Here is a 12,700-nt window from a genome sequence, read left to right as displayed (position 1 = left end):
AAAAGTGCTCCATGACTCAAAAAGTTTGGGAACCGCTGCCAACAAAGAGCCTCTTCTGCTTTCTGCAAGCCTAACTTCTTCTTCTCTTTTAAACATTTTATTATTTTTTAACAATACGTAACCCAACATAAACGGCATACATTCCCATTCGCTTATTCTTAAAACTTAGCTAGCATTGCTCAACGTTATTCTGGCGGGGTGCAACAAAGACATACCTGAATTTGGACGCTTCTTTGGGTTTTTGAGACTTCGACACCGTCCGCTGACAGAGCTGCTGTTCTCGCTCATAGAGTCTTGTGCAGAGGAAGCACTCCCGGTCGCTTCACTGTCCCTCATCATGCTTTCATACCCACTGCTTCCTCCACTGTGGTAGAACAAGGCTGTTTTCCCCATGGCAGGGGGCAGTTCCCCGCTCAGGACACTGCTGTTGTCGCTGCCGTGGCCACTGCTACAGCGGTGAGGCTTCCGAGGAGGGGTGATCTTGCTGTACGGTGAAGGCAGCAGGTGCACAGGGGGCTTCTCGTCTCCGTGGATCCCACCGCGTTCGTCGGTATCTGAGTACCTGCGCAGTTGCAAGCCCCGGGTGCCTGCGCTTCCTTGCAGGAGTTCTGAAATCCTCCCGTTGACAGCTCTGAGAGGCAGTTTTGAAGAGAGTCCAGAGCCCCTGCTCCTGCTGAGAGACTGCGTGGACCAGGACATGTTCTTCCCACTGGGGGGCAAACTTGAACTCTGACCCACAGACTGAGGGAGGGACTTGGTGGAAAAGCTAAGTGTTTTGGTGGTTGAGGCAGCCAGGCTTCGGGCCTTTGGACTGGCCAGCAGGAGCTTACTCACTGCAGAGATCTTTGACTGACTGGCCTTTGGCGAGGCGCCTGCGGACTGAGAAATGCCCGAGTTTGTTGGGGAGGACATTGCACTGCGGCTGAGATTCCGCCCAGCTCTGGGCATCGTGGTATCTTTCCCAGGACTCATCTTGGAGCTGACAGACGACAGACTCTCTGCCCTTTCCAATGACAGGCACTCATAGTGGCTCCCGCTAGACCTTCCCAGGGAATTGGTTCTGCTAGCCAGTTGTTCCAGTTTGGCGCTAAATAGCTTACTGCTGCTGTTAGTACTGTTCTCTGTACTGGAACCCTTTTGTTTCCCATTCAGTTCATCAGGAAAACAAGGCAGGAAAGATGCGGGTTGGTTGGACGGGCTTCCCATGCCACTACTGCAAGCGCTGTGCTGAGGGCTGGCCCTGTTTTTCTGATCCAAGCTCGATTTTCTCACAGGAGGCAACGGCGGTGTTCCTTTAGGGCGTGTCAGGATACAGTGCTTGGGGGAAGCAATCCTTTGTTCCAGGCTAGCTTTTGAAGACTGAGAAGCCACGGCAGAGTTCGCGGCCTTGTTCTCTTCGACAAAATGACAGGGAACCCCATCCAGTTCCTCTGCCTTGCTGCCCTTCTGGAACCCCTGTGTGAGGCTGCCGTTCTTCACGTTCTCGGTGGAATGAAATGGGCTGTGGGTCATAGAATTCTGCAGTCCCGTTTCACAGCCATCTACGACCCTCTTCAGTGTTTCAGATCCCGGGGAGCTAGAGATCTCTCCGCTGCTACTACTGAACCTGTCTTCCAAGTTCTGTTTCTTATTCTGCTCAGGAACAGCGTCAGATTTGGGCCCAGCACTCGCGCCATGGTTTTCTTTCTTTACATTGTCCTCCCTCTTTAGCCACGGATCATCGAATTTTATCTCTTTTCTTATAACGGATTCTTTCACCTCTTGCGGATGTGGGGTTTTTGTTGGCAAAGACAGGGTCTCATGAGTTTCTTGAGCCTTAAAGGAATTGACGCCAATACACGGATATACGGTGATGTTGGTCTTCATCGGAATGAAGCCTTCACAACTGCTTAGGCTCGTGGTGTTTGAGACAGTGACCGTAGTCTTCCCCAGGGCCGATAACTTGCAGCCTTTGATGGGTGGCATTTTATTAATACTTTCCTCAACCCCTTCTGTAAGTACAAACATATTCTCAGTCCCCGGCTTTTGCTTATCATTTGTACAGGCCACGTTGCTATTCTGTACGGTTCTGGCCAGCTCAGACACAGGAGCTTCCGCCATGGCTTCCCCATGACCATAGCATGCCTGGGCTAAGAAATTGTGGCATGACTGCTCTCCATCACTGCCGGTGCTCATTTCACTGAGCCACGAGCTGATCGACGAGCGCCGGCTTTCAGCCTCCTCGGCTTTCTCGTCCAGTCCCATTTTGGGAACAGGCAGAAACTGGGTGATGCTAACCTCAGAAAGGGGAGCCGTGCGGGTGTAGCATTCCAGATCTTCGCTAATGCTGCTGATGATGCTAACTGGCCGAGATCCAGAGGCCAATGCCTGCACAGAGCAATCGCTGTTAAAGCTGATGATGCTTGTCGGCCGCCCGTTTTCCAGAACCCCACTGATGGTCAGCTCTTCGACCAGAGTGAAGACCAACTCGTCCTCCCCATTCAGTTCTAACGGCTGCTGCACTGTGACCATGGTGGTGCTCAAGATCTCTTTCTTTGATTTGGGAGAAAGAGGCTGCAGCTTCTGCTCTTCCTCGTCCATTGACTCTCCGAAATCAACACTGCTGGCAGACACCGACTTCTTTACAATCTGAGGGCTCATTCCAATGGGAGGAGTACGGATCTCTGTCTGCATCAGGGATTCGCTGGACACCATTCCAGAGTCCTTACTTAGTGACGATGGTGGAGGCGCGGGGTTGGGTAACACCCCTTTCTGGGTATAAACTTTGCATCTCTGAGACGGAGAGGTTGGTGGCTTGTACTCAGACGTCTTGGAAAGGCTTGCAATGCCAAGCCGTGGCGAGCCCATTGCCCTAGGCTTGCCTTCTACAAAGCCACAGGTGTTAAGACTTTCCCGGCTGCTTTGCAGGTCTGTACAGTATGCTTGCTGGGAAGAGGAAACCTGGCTACTAGGACTGCCCGTCACACTTCTAGGTGAGGAAGGAGTGGAAGTATCATGAAGTACCCCAGTGTGAACAGGAGAGTGATTTCCCTGAATTTTGCTGGCTAGCACATTGAGGTTTTCCCTGACATCTTTATCGGGATGTTGACACTCTGCGGTGCCGTCTTCCCTGTCTGGCTCTGTCGTGTGAGTGTGCTCTGCCACTTGGCTAGACAAAGGACACTTGGTCATTTGGTCGGAGCTAAACTGAACAGGGAGTTCTTCAAAAGGAAACTTGTCTGTCTCTTCACTGCCGTCGATACAGTCCAGCCTCTCCTGCAGTTCTGCAAAGGTATTGCACTTCAAGCAGTCTCTCTCAGAGGTGCTGGAGGCCGTTTCACTCACTTCCTCCAACTTGCCTTCATTTTTGGTTTTCTGAAGGACAGGAACTATCGGGACAAAATCAGGGGGGCCTTCATTGTCTGTCAGCTCCTTGTCGGAGAGGGCTGTGCCATTGGGCCCAATATAAATTACCGTGTCGCACGACTGTTCACTGCTAGAAGAATAATCTGGATCACTTGATAAGTGAAGAATAGGGAAGTCTGGATCGACCACGTTTCGAGAATGGAAAGGTCTCAGCTGGGTTGGCCTCCGCATTCTCCCTTCTTCACAAGAACTTTCTCCTCCAGAAGAGCTTGATGTGTACTATGAATGGAAAGACACATTAAATGTCAGTTTTGCAACTGGAATTTAATCCTAATGCACACTCAATAGCAGGGATGTGTGTGGTGGCTATTGAAAATGTCTCACGTTGGAGGTTGCTCTATTGCATTCCTCCAACATTAACCTGGTGGCTTTCTCCATACTAGTGGCTTGTGGCAGGACTATGGTTGCCAACCTCCAGGTGGTGGCTGGAGATCTCCCGCTATTACAACTGATCTCTAGCCGATAGACATCAGTTCACCTCGAGACAATGGCCGCTTTGGCTATTGGACTCTATGGCAGTGAAGTCCTTTCCCTCTCCAAACCCCACCCTCCTCAGGCTCTGCCCCCAAAATATCCAGGTATTTCCCAACCCAGGCCTGGCAACCCTAGGTAGGACTGAGAAAATCACCAAGCCCTCATGGCAAGTGGTTGCACAAGAATGCTCTGGCATTTTAAACAGCAGCAATGCTTTTGAAGCAACTCTCTGTCTAATGAGACCTGGGCCTTGTGAGACCTGGCTCAGTTCTGCAAGGTCTGTAAGACAGAGATGTTCCACCAGGCCTAAGGATGAGGGCAGCGATGATTTTACAACAGCTAGCCTCCTTTCCTTTCTGGACCCATCCTTCCCTTCCCTTCTCCCCCCCCCCCTGCCATTTTTAAACTTGGTATAATGAGGGAATCACTATTAGGGCACCATTTTAGTTAATTAATTTTTTTAAAGATCTTATGTTCATGTGTGTGTATTTTTTACCCAGCAGAGATTTTTAGATGGGGGGGGGGGGGACAGCACCTATGCCAGGGTGAAACATCTTCTTCTCCAGGGCACTTCAAAACCGGATTAGCAGGCCAATGCAGTTTGCTTTGTAGTAAAAAGAAAAGAAAAACTTGCAGGAGATCCTTGTCGCAGAGCACCAACATCATGTCTAGTTTGACCCCAAATATTGGAGTCTGCATGAGGAGTTGTTGTTATTTTCAATTCCATACAGACAGCTACAACTTCTTCTATAAGGAACACACAATGGGATGAGTGCAACATAGAGTTGCCAGCTCTGGTTTGGGAAATACCTGGAGCTTTTGGGGCGGGGCCTATGGAGGATGGGGTTTGGAGAGGGGAGGGACTTCAATGCCATAGAGTCCAATTGCCAAAGCGGCCATTTTCTCCAGGGGAACTGATCTCTGTCGGCTGGAGATAAGTTGTAATAGCCAGAGATCTCCAGTCACCACCTGGAGGTTGGCAACCCTAGTGTCACAGATTCATTCTACTAATAGCAGCACTTCCCCTGGTGCGTGGAAAGCTCTTGGTGCTGCTGGAAAGCATTGTTGGTATCCATAGAACTCAACCCGAATTGCTGGACCAAATATTTGTTCTGTAAGAACACCAAAGCTTTCAATTTAATCACAGCACTGAGAAACAGGCCCAGGAAAGGCAATCAGAATTGCTACGTGGTATCTCCTTTTGTCTCAGAAATACGAAATTATTACAAAAATAACACAGGCTCAGATGAAAATACCCCGACTCTCAATCTTCATTAACATTTCCTAGGTGATAGATCAGACTGGCTTCAAATGTGGTGTCTGAATTAACGAACAGGAGGTTCAGCACTGTCCTGACCTAGTCTTCGCAGGAGAAGTTTGAGCCGGCTGAAAGGATAAGGGGAGAAAGACTGGGGAAATTAACTTGGAAGTCTGCACCGGAGCCTGCTCTACTGCAGAGATTTCCACGTGTGAAGAGACAGTTGTGCAGTGATATTTGTGAAATCTGTTAATTGATCTCAGCTCACATTTAATAATCTTCAGAATGATAAATTATACTTAATTTCCACCAGAGAGATAACCTAAGTAAGCAGTGTGTGTGTGTGTGGGGGGGGGGGTTGATCTCTACGCTGCATCTGTGAGTGACGGGTAAACACTAAATCATTCATTTAAAGATTAAACACAGGATTTCCCCTACACTCTCAGATGAACTGCCACTCAGAAATTATGAATATTGATGTTGCTACCTCCCTACTGGGCTAAGATCTCCGGCTGTTCAGCTCTTCCCAGTGCAAAACCACAAAAGAGTTCCCCCCTTCCCTTACCTTCGTTTTCTTTTTCTTCATCCTTAAGACCCTGGATGCAATCTGGATTGTGGAAAGGGTTTCAGCATAGTTCCCCGCAGCTGCCGAAATGTGAGCTATCATAGTGGTGCGGCAGTTCATGTTCCCGAGGGACTCCCGCAGCAACATGGTCAGCTTGCTGTCTCTGCAAAATAAAAAGAATTAAGGCTACATTAGCGAGCCATGCTTCACTTTGACTGTCGGGATGCGACTCCAGGTCTCTGCAAGATTTCTTCCTTTTTAATGGAATACTAATTAGCATTGTTCTTCAGGCTTCCAGTGCACCACGTCTGCAGCTGAACAAGCTGGAAAATCCCTACACTGAGATTAGAGTCTCTTCCTTTTTACATTTTTTTTTCTGTCTTATTTTCCTATATAACAGGTTGGATCTTATTTATCATACACAATGACTGAACCTACATTTGACAAAATCATACAGACTTCCCCATATGCATCGGATTACAGCATATCAAAATGGAAATGATTCTGTTCTATATAGTATCAGGTAAATAACCAGTTTATAACATATCATAAGTACATGTTCATTTATAATATTTTCTTCATATTCCTTTACAGGCTTCCGGTAGAAATTTTCCTGTTTCAATAAACCATCTTCATCAGAAGATTCTCATGGACATCGTACCAAGAAAGAATTATTCATATTGAGCACTGCTCCTTCATGGCAAGGCCACGGATAACCACACTTCCCAGTTAGGTTTCTTGATAAATAAGATTCAACCTGTTATATAAATTAGCCTGAGTTGCTTTGATTTTGGTTGTATTATACATTAGGCAACTGGAGTTCCACCCTTTTCGAGCTTGCCTTATTTTCCTGGCTAATTCCAGAAGTAATATTGCTTTGAGGAGTGGACCCTCAACCAGGGCAGCTAACCGGAATTTGTTTTCTCTGCTGTACCAAAAGGCGCAGAAAGATCAGGCCTTAAGAGACTGCACTCGATTCACCTCTGCTCATTCTTTGTAATGACTGTAGATGGGATTACTTTGTGTCCTTTTCTTTTGCTGTCACTCACCGTGTCACTGAATGAGCTCAGTATTAAAATTCTAATAGTCTGCTACTACCTCCTTCTCTTCTCTCGCACTCCCAATGATTGTAATGAGACCTGGAAATAGTATTGCATGACAACAGCTTTGGCAAGGAAAAAACCGTACAAACGGATCCCATTTGCGCAACCGGCTTGTTACAGTGAGCAGCGATGCTGTCAAAATTTCAATAAAGGGCTTCCTTGAAATGATATTCTTCCTCCTGTCAGCACTGCACTAGACAGGAGTATGAGAGCCCCTGTACGTGTACATTGCAGTGCTGGTGGGGGGAATAACTGATTTGCAATTAGAAGTCCACTGGGAACTTGAGGGCCCCACTGAAATGGATGAAGAATGTGCAAGAGAAAATGTACAGTTGCCTTAAAAAAACCCCTTATCACTAGGATCCCATTCTTGGAATCCCAGAGGGGCTCAATTTGCAGTGATTGTAGTGATTCACGACATTTCTTCTGGCAGCTGTGGGGAGGCTCTTTCTCCTGTCAGCATCTCTGGCACATGGGTGGGGATTATTAGGAGTCTAGAGATGTCAAGATCCTCTCCGTCCACAGCACAGGGAAAGGGTGGAGATGCATACAGTGATATGTTTAGGTTACTACTTCACCTGCAACTGCAACTCTGAGCATTTTTTACAGCTTCAATTGAAAGCAGGTTTTCATGGCACATACACAGGGGATTTGGGGGATAATGCTGAAATGTGCAAGTGCCCAGAAACCTGGCACCGTTCCCTTCAATCCATACTAGGCTGCTGCATTTCCTGTTGCCTCCCAAAAGGCACCTGAACCTGGGCAGCATGAATATCATGGAAGATCACCTCTTATAAGGATAGAGTGCTGATTTTTAAAAAAGGTATCACCACAAGCACTGGTCATATACAATCCCTTCTTCATCCATCCATCCATTTTCATCTTACACTTAGAATCACAGAATCATAGAGTTGGAAGGTACCACCAGGGTCATCTAGTCCAACCCCCTGCACAATGCAGGAAATTCACAACTACCTCCCCCCACACCCCCAGTGACCCCTACTCCATGTCCAGAAGATGGCCAAGATGCCCTCCCTCTCATCATCTGCTTAAGGTCATAGAATCAGCATTGCTGACAGATGGCCATCTAAGCTCTTTTTAAAAACCTCCAGGGAAGGAGAGCTTACCACCTCCCAAGGAAACCTGTTCCACTGAGGAACCGTTCTGTTAGCAAATTCTTCCTAATGTCTAGACGGAAACCCTTTTGATTTAATTTCATGTGTAGGAGTGGGGAAACCAACCAGGTTCACCAGATTATTTTTATTTATTTATTGTTTCAATTTAATACCCCGCTCTCCCCGGCCGGGATTAGAGTCCACCACTCATGTGGAGGGGTGGGGAAACCAACCTGGTTCACCAGATTAGAGTCTGCCACTCATGTGGAGGAGTGGGGAATAAACCAGTTCTCCAGATTAGAGTCCACCGTTCCTAACCACTATACCATGCTGGTTCTCCCAGCTCACCCAGGAATGGCAATGGGATCCAGATTTAATTCCCTGTTTAGGGCAAAGTGAGTTCAGAAGCTATTCTTAAAGCCGATTCTGGTGGATACCAGGTCTGGAAGAGAAACTGCATGCAAGGGGGAGCAAGTGTGGCCTAGATATCTCCAGCTACACTAGGCCTCGCTTCACAAGCACAAGATCACAGTATAAGAACATACGAAAAGCTCTGCTGGATCAGACCAAGGCCCATCAAGTCCAGCAGTCTGTTCACACAGTGGCCAAACAGGTGCCTCCAGGAAGCCACAAACAAGACGACTGCAGCAGCACCATCCTGCCTGTGTTCCACAGCACCTAAGATAATAGGCATGCTCCTCTGATCCTGGAGAGAATAGGTACGCATCATGACTAGAATCCATTTTAACTAGTAGCGATGAATACCCCTTTCCTCCATGAACATGTCCATCACCACATTTTGTGGCAGGGAGTTCCACAATTTAACTATGCGTTGTGTGAAAAAATACTTCCTTTTATCTGTTTTGAATCTCTCACCCTCCAGCTTCAGCAGATGACCCTGCATTCTAGTATTATGGGAGAGGGAGAAAAACTTCTCCCTGCCCATTCTCTCCAAACCATGCATAATTTTATAGATCTCTATCATGTCTCCAGTGGCGGATCTACATTTTTGGGACCCTGAAGCTTGAACTGTTATGAGGGCCCCTTCGCAACCAGCAACAATAGAGCAACATCCAACAAGGCCCTGGCCCCAGCCTGAGGGAATGTTCTTCCAATAACATCAGGGCCCTATGGGACCTTCAGAAGTTCTGAAGGGCCTGTAAAACAGAGCTTTCCCGCCAGGTCTACAATTGAGGGCAACCACAGGTTGTCATCGTTACTGGCCTCCCTCTCCTCTCCCTCAGGGCTTCTGATATGAGGATTTGGCTGCTTGGCCAGGCCTCCAATGGCCCTGTAATTATATGAGTACCATCTTGTTAACTGTATTGAAAGGTTTTATGAATTTTATTGATTACTTATGAATTATATATATATATATACACACACACACACACACATACATGATTTTATTATGATTGTTGTTACCTGCTGTCAGGTAAGAGAGAGCAATGGGGATCTTCAGTAGCTGCTACCACTCTGGTGTGAGCCTAACCCAAGAAGGCCCAGAGCACTCTGCCTGCCCCTGGCTGCTTCTTCTCCCAACAGGGTATACTTTCTAGGTGACCAAATGAGGCATGAGGACCCAGGGCAGAGTAACAAACAGTTTATTAAAAAGTCTAATAATAATGATAACTCAAGCCACAATAGGATGACAAAACCAGTAAAGGCAGGCAATCAAACAAATAAAAATCCTAACACATCTATCTTTACTGTCCCTAGCCCTCTCCTGGCACTAGGCCTCAGGCTAACTCACCCCTTCCTGGAGGAGGGATCCCTCCGTCTGCAGCAGCCTCTCCCCAGCCCTGCTCCCTAGGAGTGAACTCCCTCCCTTTTCAGGCAAGGCATTTTATTCCTTCTCCCCAGGCACCACTCCCTTACCCCTGATTGGCCCTAGCCTTCCCTCCAAATCCTCTTCCACCAATCACAAGGCCCAGAGGGTACCTGGGAGATGTAGGCCTGGTAACTACTTTAATATAGGCCTCCCTAGGGCCTGTAGGCTGCACTTGAGGCCTAGGATCATGACACCCACCCTGAGCCTGGCTTTGACCGGGAATGAGGGTGGGCTACAAATTTAACTAATTAATAATAATAATAATAATAATAATAGGGAGGGGTCATTAGAGGGATAAAAAGGTGAAATCTGATCTTTTGGTGTTAAAATGCACAAGCGAGACGAATGCAGTCTGAATTGAGAATTCAGATGTCTTTTTATGGTTCTGATTGGCTCTAGCCTAAGGGCTGAGCTATAGAATTATTAAGCCGTGCACCAATGAAGGATTTGAGGATCCAGCTGCTAAAATGTAGGCTATGAATAGATTCTGGTGAGCTCAGTGAGCCGTTGCAGCTGGGGGTTTGAGCACTGCAAGCCCCCAAGAAAATTTTAAAATTTGACCAATTACAGGGACATTTTGAGGCCATGTGAAATGGGTATAGAGCATGTTCTAAAGTCAATATTAAGTACTTCAACCCATTGGCTTATGATACCACCACTAAAAAACTCCATCGATTTTGTAGAGAAATTCACTCATTAAAAAAAAGGTGCTTCGGGGGCCCCTCCAGGATTGGGGGCCCTGAAGCTTAAGCTTCATTAGTTTCACAGTAGATCCGCCTCTGCATGTCTCTCCTTAGCCACCTTATTTCCAAGCTAAACAGCCTTAAGTGTTTTAACTGCTCCTCATAGGGCAGTTGCTCTAGTCCCCTAATCATTTTGGTTGTTCTTTTCTGCACCTTCTCAAGCTCTGTAATATCCTTTTTTAGGTGTGGTGACCAGAACTGTACACAGTATTCCAAGTGTGGTCTCACCATAGATTTGTACAAGGGCAGTATGATATCAGCAGTTTTATGATGCTGACGATGCTATTGACTCCGTGTCATGCTGGATACACTCCTAAAAATTCAGGCAAAGTATTGCACTGTCTTGTATTGTGGCAGGGCAACAAGAGCTTTTGCTGCACCTGCCGTTTTTGGAGTTCACATTGAATACTGGCATTTTGGATTTCCCAGATTAGTCCAGAATTTTGAAGAGATCAGGAACTGCCTCATTCCACAATTCACCAACATGTTCCAGAGTGCAAACCAATAATTCTTTATGTCTTTAAATATAACAGGAAGACAATTGTTCAACCTCTCTGTAGAGTCCAACAAGATTCACAAGATTGTCTGCATCCAGAATGCTCTTCTATGGCACTTCATAGATAACCATCATAGTAGAGAATAGAGACTTCCTTAGGTTACCCATTCACACACTAGAGTCTTAAAGAATGTTTCCATAACTGGTTGGTTTTGGCCCAAGAAGTTGTATCATCCCTCACTTCATGTGCTCCATCAGCTTGGGGAGATCTAATTCAGTGAAGCAATGATGGAGGATGCCTGAAGCAGCTGAACGATTGCAGAGATCAGTCTCAGTGTACATTAACAGATCCATCAATTGGTCATTGGCCAAGCCACCATCCAAGTCAATGGTTGTATTCTTCAGATAACTTGGAATTTCATCTTCATTCTGAGAAGGAGGCCTACCTAACTGGTCTGAAACATGGTGGGGACATACAGAAAGCAATTGTCTAACGATCACAGCTGGTTAAAGAAACCTCTTTTAGGTATTTTATCCATGGCTGTTTCCCTCGCTGTCACCCCTTTGACAACGTCAGGTCTTTGTGTTGATTATGCATGACATTTCCACCTGTCAGAGGTTGTCTCGCTCTCCCTTTGCATTTCCCTGTGTTTTGCCCACATTTTCAATGCAGAGGGAGAGCAGAGGGAAATGCAGAGGGAGAGAGAGGCAACCTCTGATGGTCAGAAATGGCATACATAATCAACACAAAGACACTGAAATCATTGGAGGGGTGACGGCGAGTGAAACAGCCACACATAAAAGACCTTAGAATGTTTCAAGCATTATTCTTTGCATGCCACTTTAATTAAAATGGGAAACAAAATAGTTTTATAAAAAAATCTCATTATTATTATTATATGTTTCAGAATTTCTCTTCATCAGACTGGCTGGTGCTCAAGAAACCACCAAGCATGTGAAAACATTAGATTATCTTCCTTAATGAAAGGAGGAAAAAAATCTGTCTTCCCTTATTCTGACAGAAAAGCAGCATCAGTTCTAAAAACACACACAAAAAACTGTTGTGTGCCTGTTTGTCAGGTGTGCTTTGGATTATAATAGATGCAATAAAGAATTACCAGTGGTTGAAATTGCTGGAAGATAAAATAATGAAAAGGCAGCTAGATAACTTGCATCTGATGGCATCTTCCCTGTGTTGTTTTTTTTACTCAATCATTAGCATATACTATTGAAAGAGATAATTGAACCATTGAGTTGGGAGGTCCAGGTCCGCATATAAAATGCAAAACATTTGCAAATTGTGTGATTAGTAATGTTTCCCTCTGTAATTTTCTTCTTGGGAGCAGTTTAGCCAGATTTGATAACAAGGGAGGCAGCTGGCTGTAGCTTTTAGCAAAGTAGAAGAGATCGGCAAGATAAAGCTAGATAAGAATGCCTTTTTCATAGCTAGGAATTAGGCATTTCTGGCTTTTAAATCACCTGTGACACTTTTATGCATAATCCTAATAAATTCCTCTTTCTAGTTCTTTTTGCTGTAATTCACAGGAATTTGCTGTTTGTCTTTTCTGGCAGTGAATTATTTTCAGTATAATGCAAACAGGGTGACCTACCCACACATATCCTTTATAGGTCTGTAGGAAGAGTACATCAGTTTGCTGATGATGGTTCCATAAATTCGATATTCTTGGGAGACCTAAATCTACTCTATTG

The 12,700-nt window shown here is 45.9% G+C and overlaps 1 protein-coding gene across 1 annotated transcript in view; it reads right to left on the bottom strand.

Moving 5' to 3' along the window:
* Positions 1-12,700, bottom strand: part of KIF26B (kinesin family member 26B) — a 366,977-nt gene that overhangs the window by 27,991 nt on the left and 326,286 nt on the right. Inside the window, exons 11-12 of the mRNA XM_056853346.1 lie at positions 5,703-5,865; positions 216-3,624 (exon numbers count right to left, since the gene is read on the bottom strand). Of these exons, the coding sequence (XP_056709324.1) occupies positions 216-3,624; positions 5,703-5,865 (3,572 nt within the window). The remainder of the gene's footprint in view (positions 1-215; positions 3,625-5,702; positions 5,866-12,700) is intronic.

This window comes from Euleptes europaea, chromosome 7 (assembly GCF_029931775.1).
Source record: "Euleptes europaea isolate rEulEur1 chromosome 7, rEulEur1.hap1, whole genome shotgun sequence".
Lineage (NCBI taxonomy): Eukaryota > Metazoa > Chordata > Lepidosauria > Squamata > Sphaerodactylidae > Euleptes > Euleptes europaea.
Note: the sequence above shows the minus strand (reverse complement) of the source record. Positions and strands in the feature narration are given on the sequence as shown.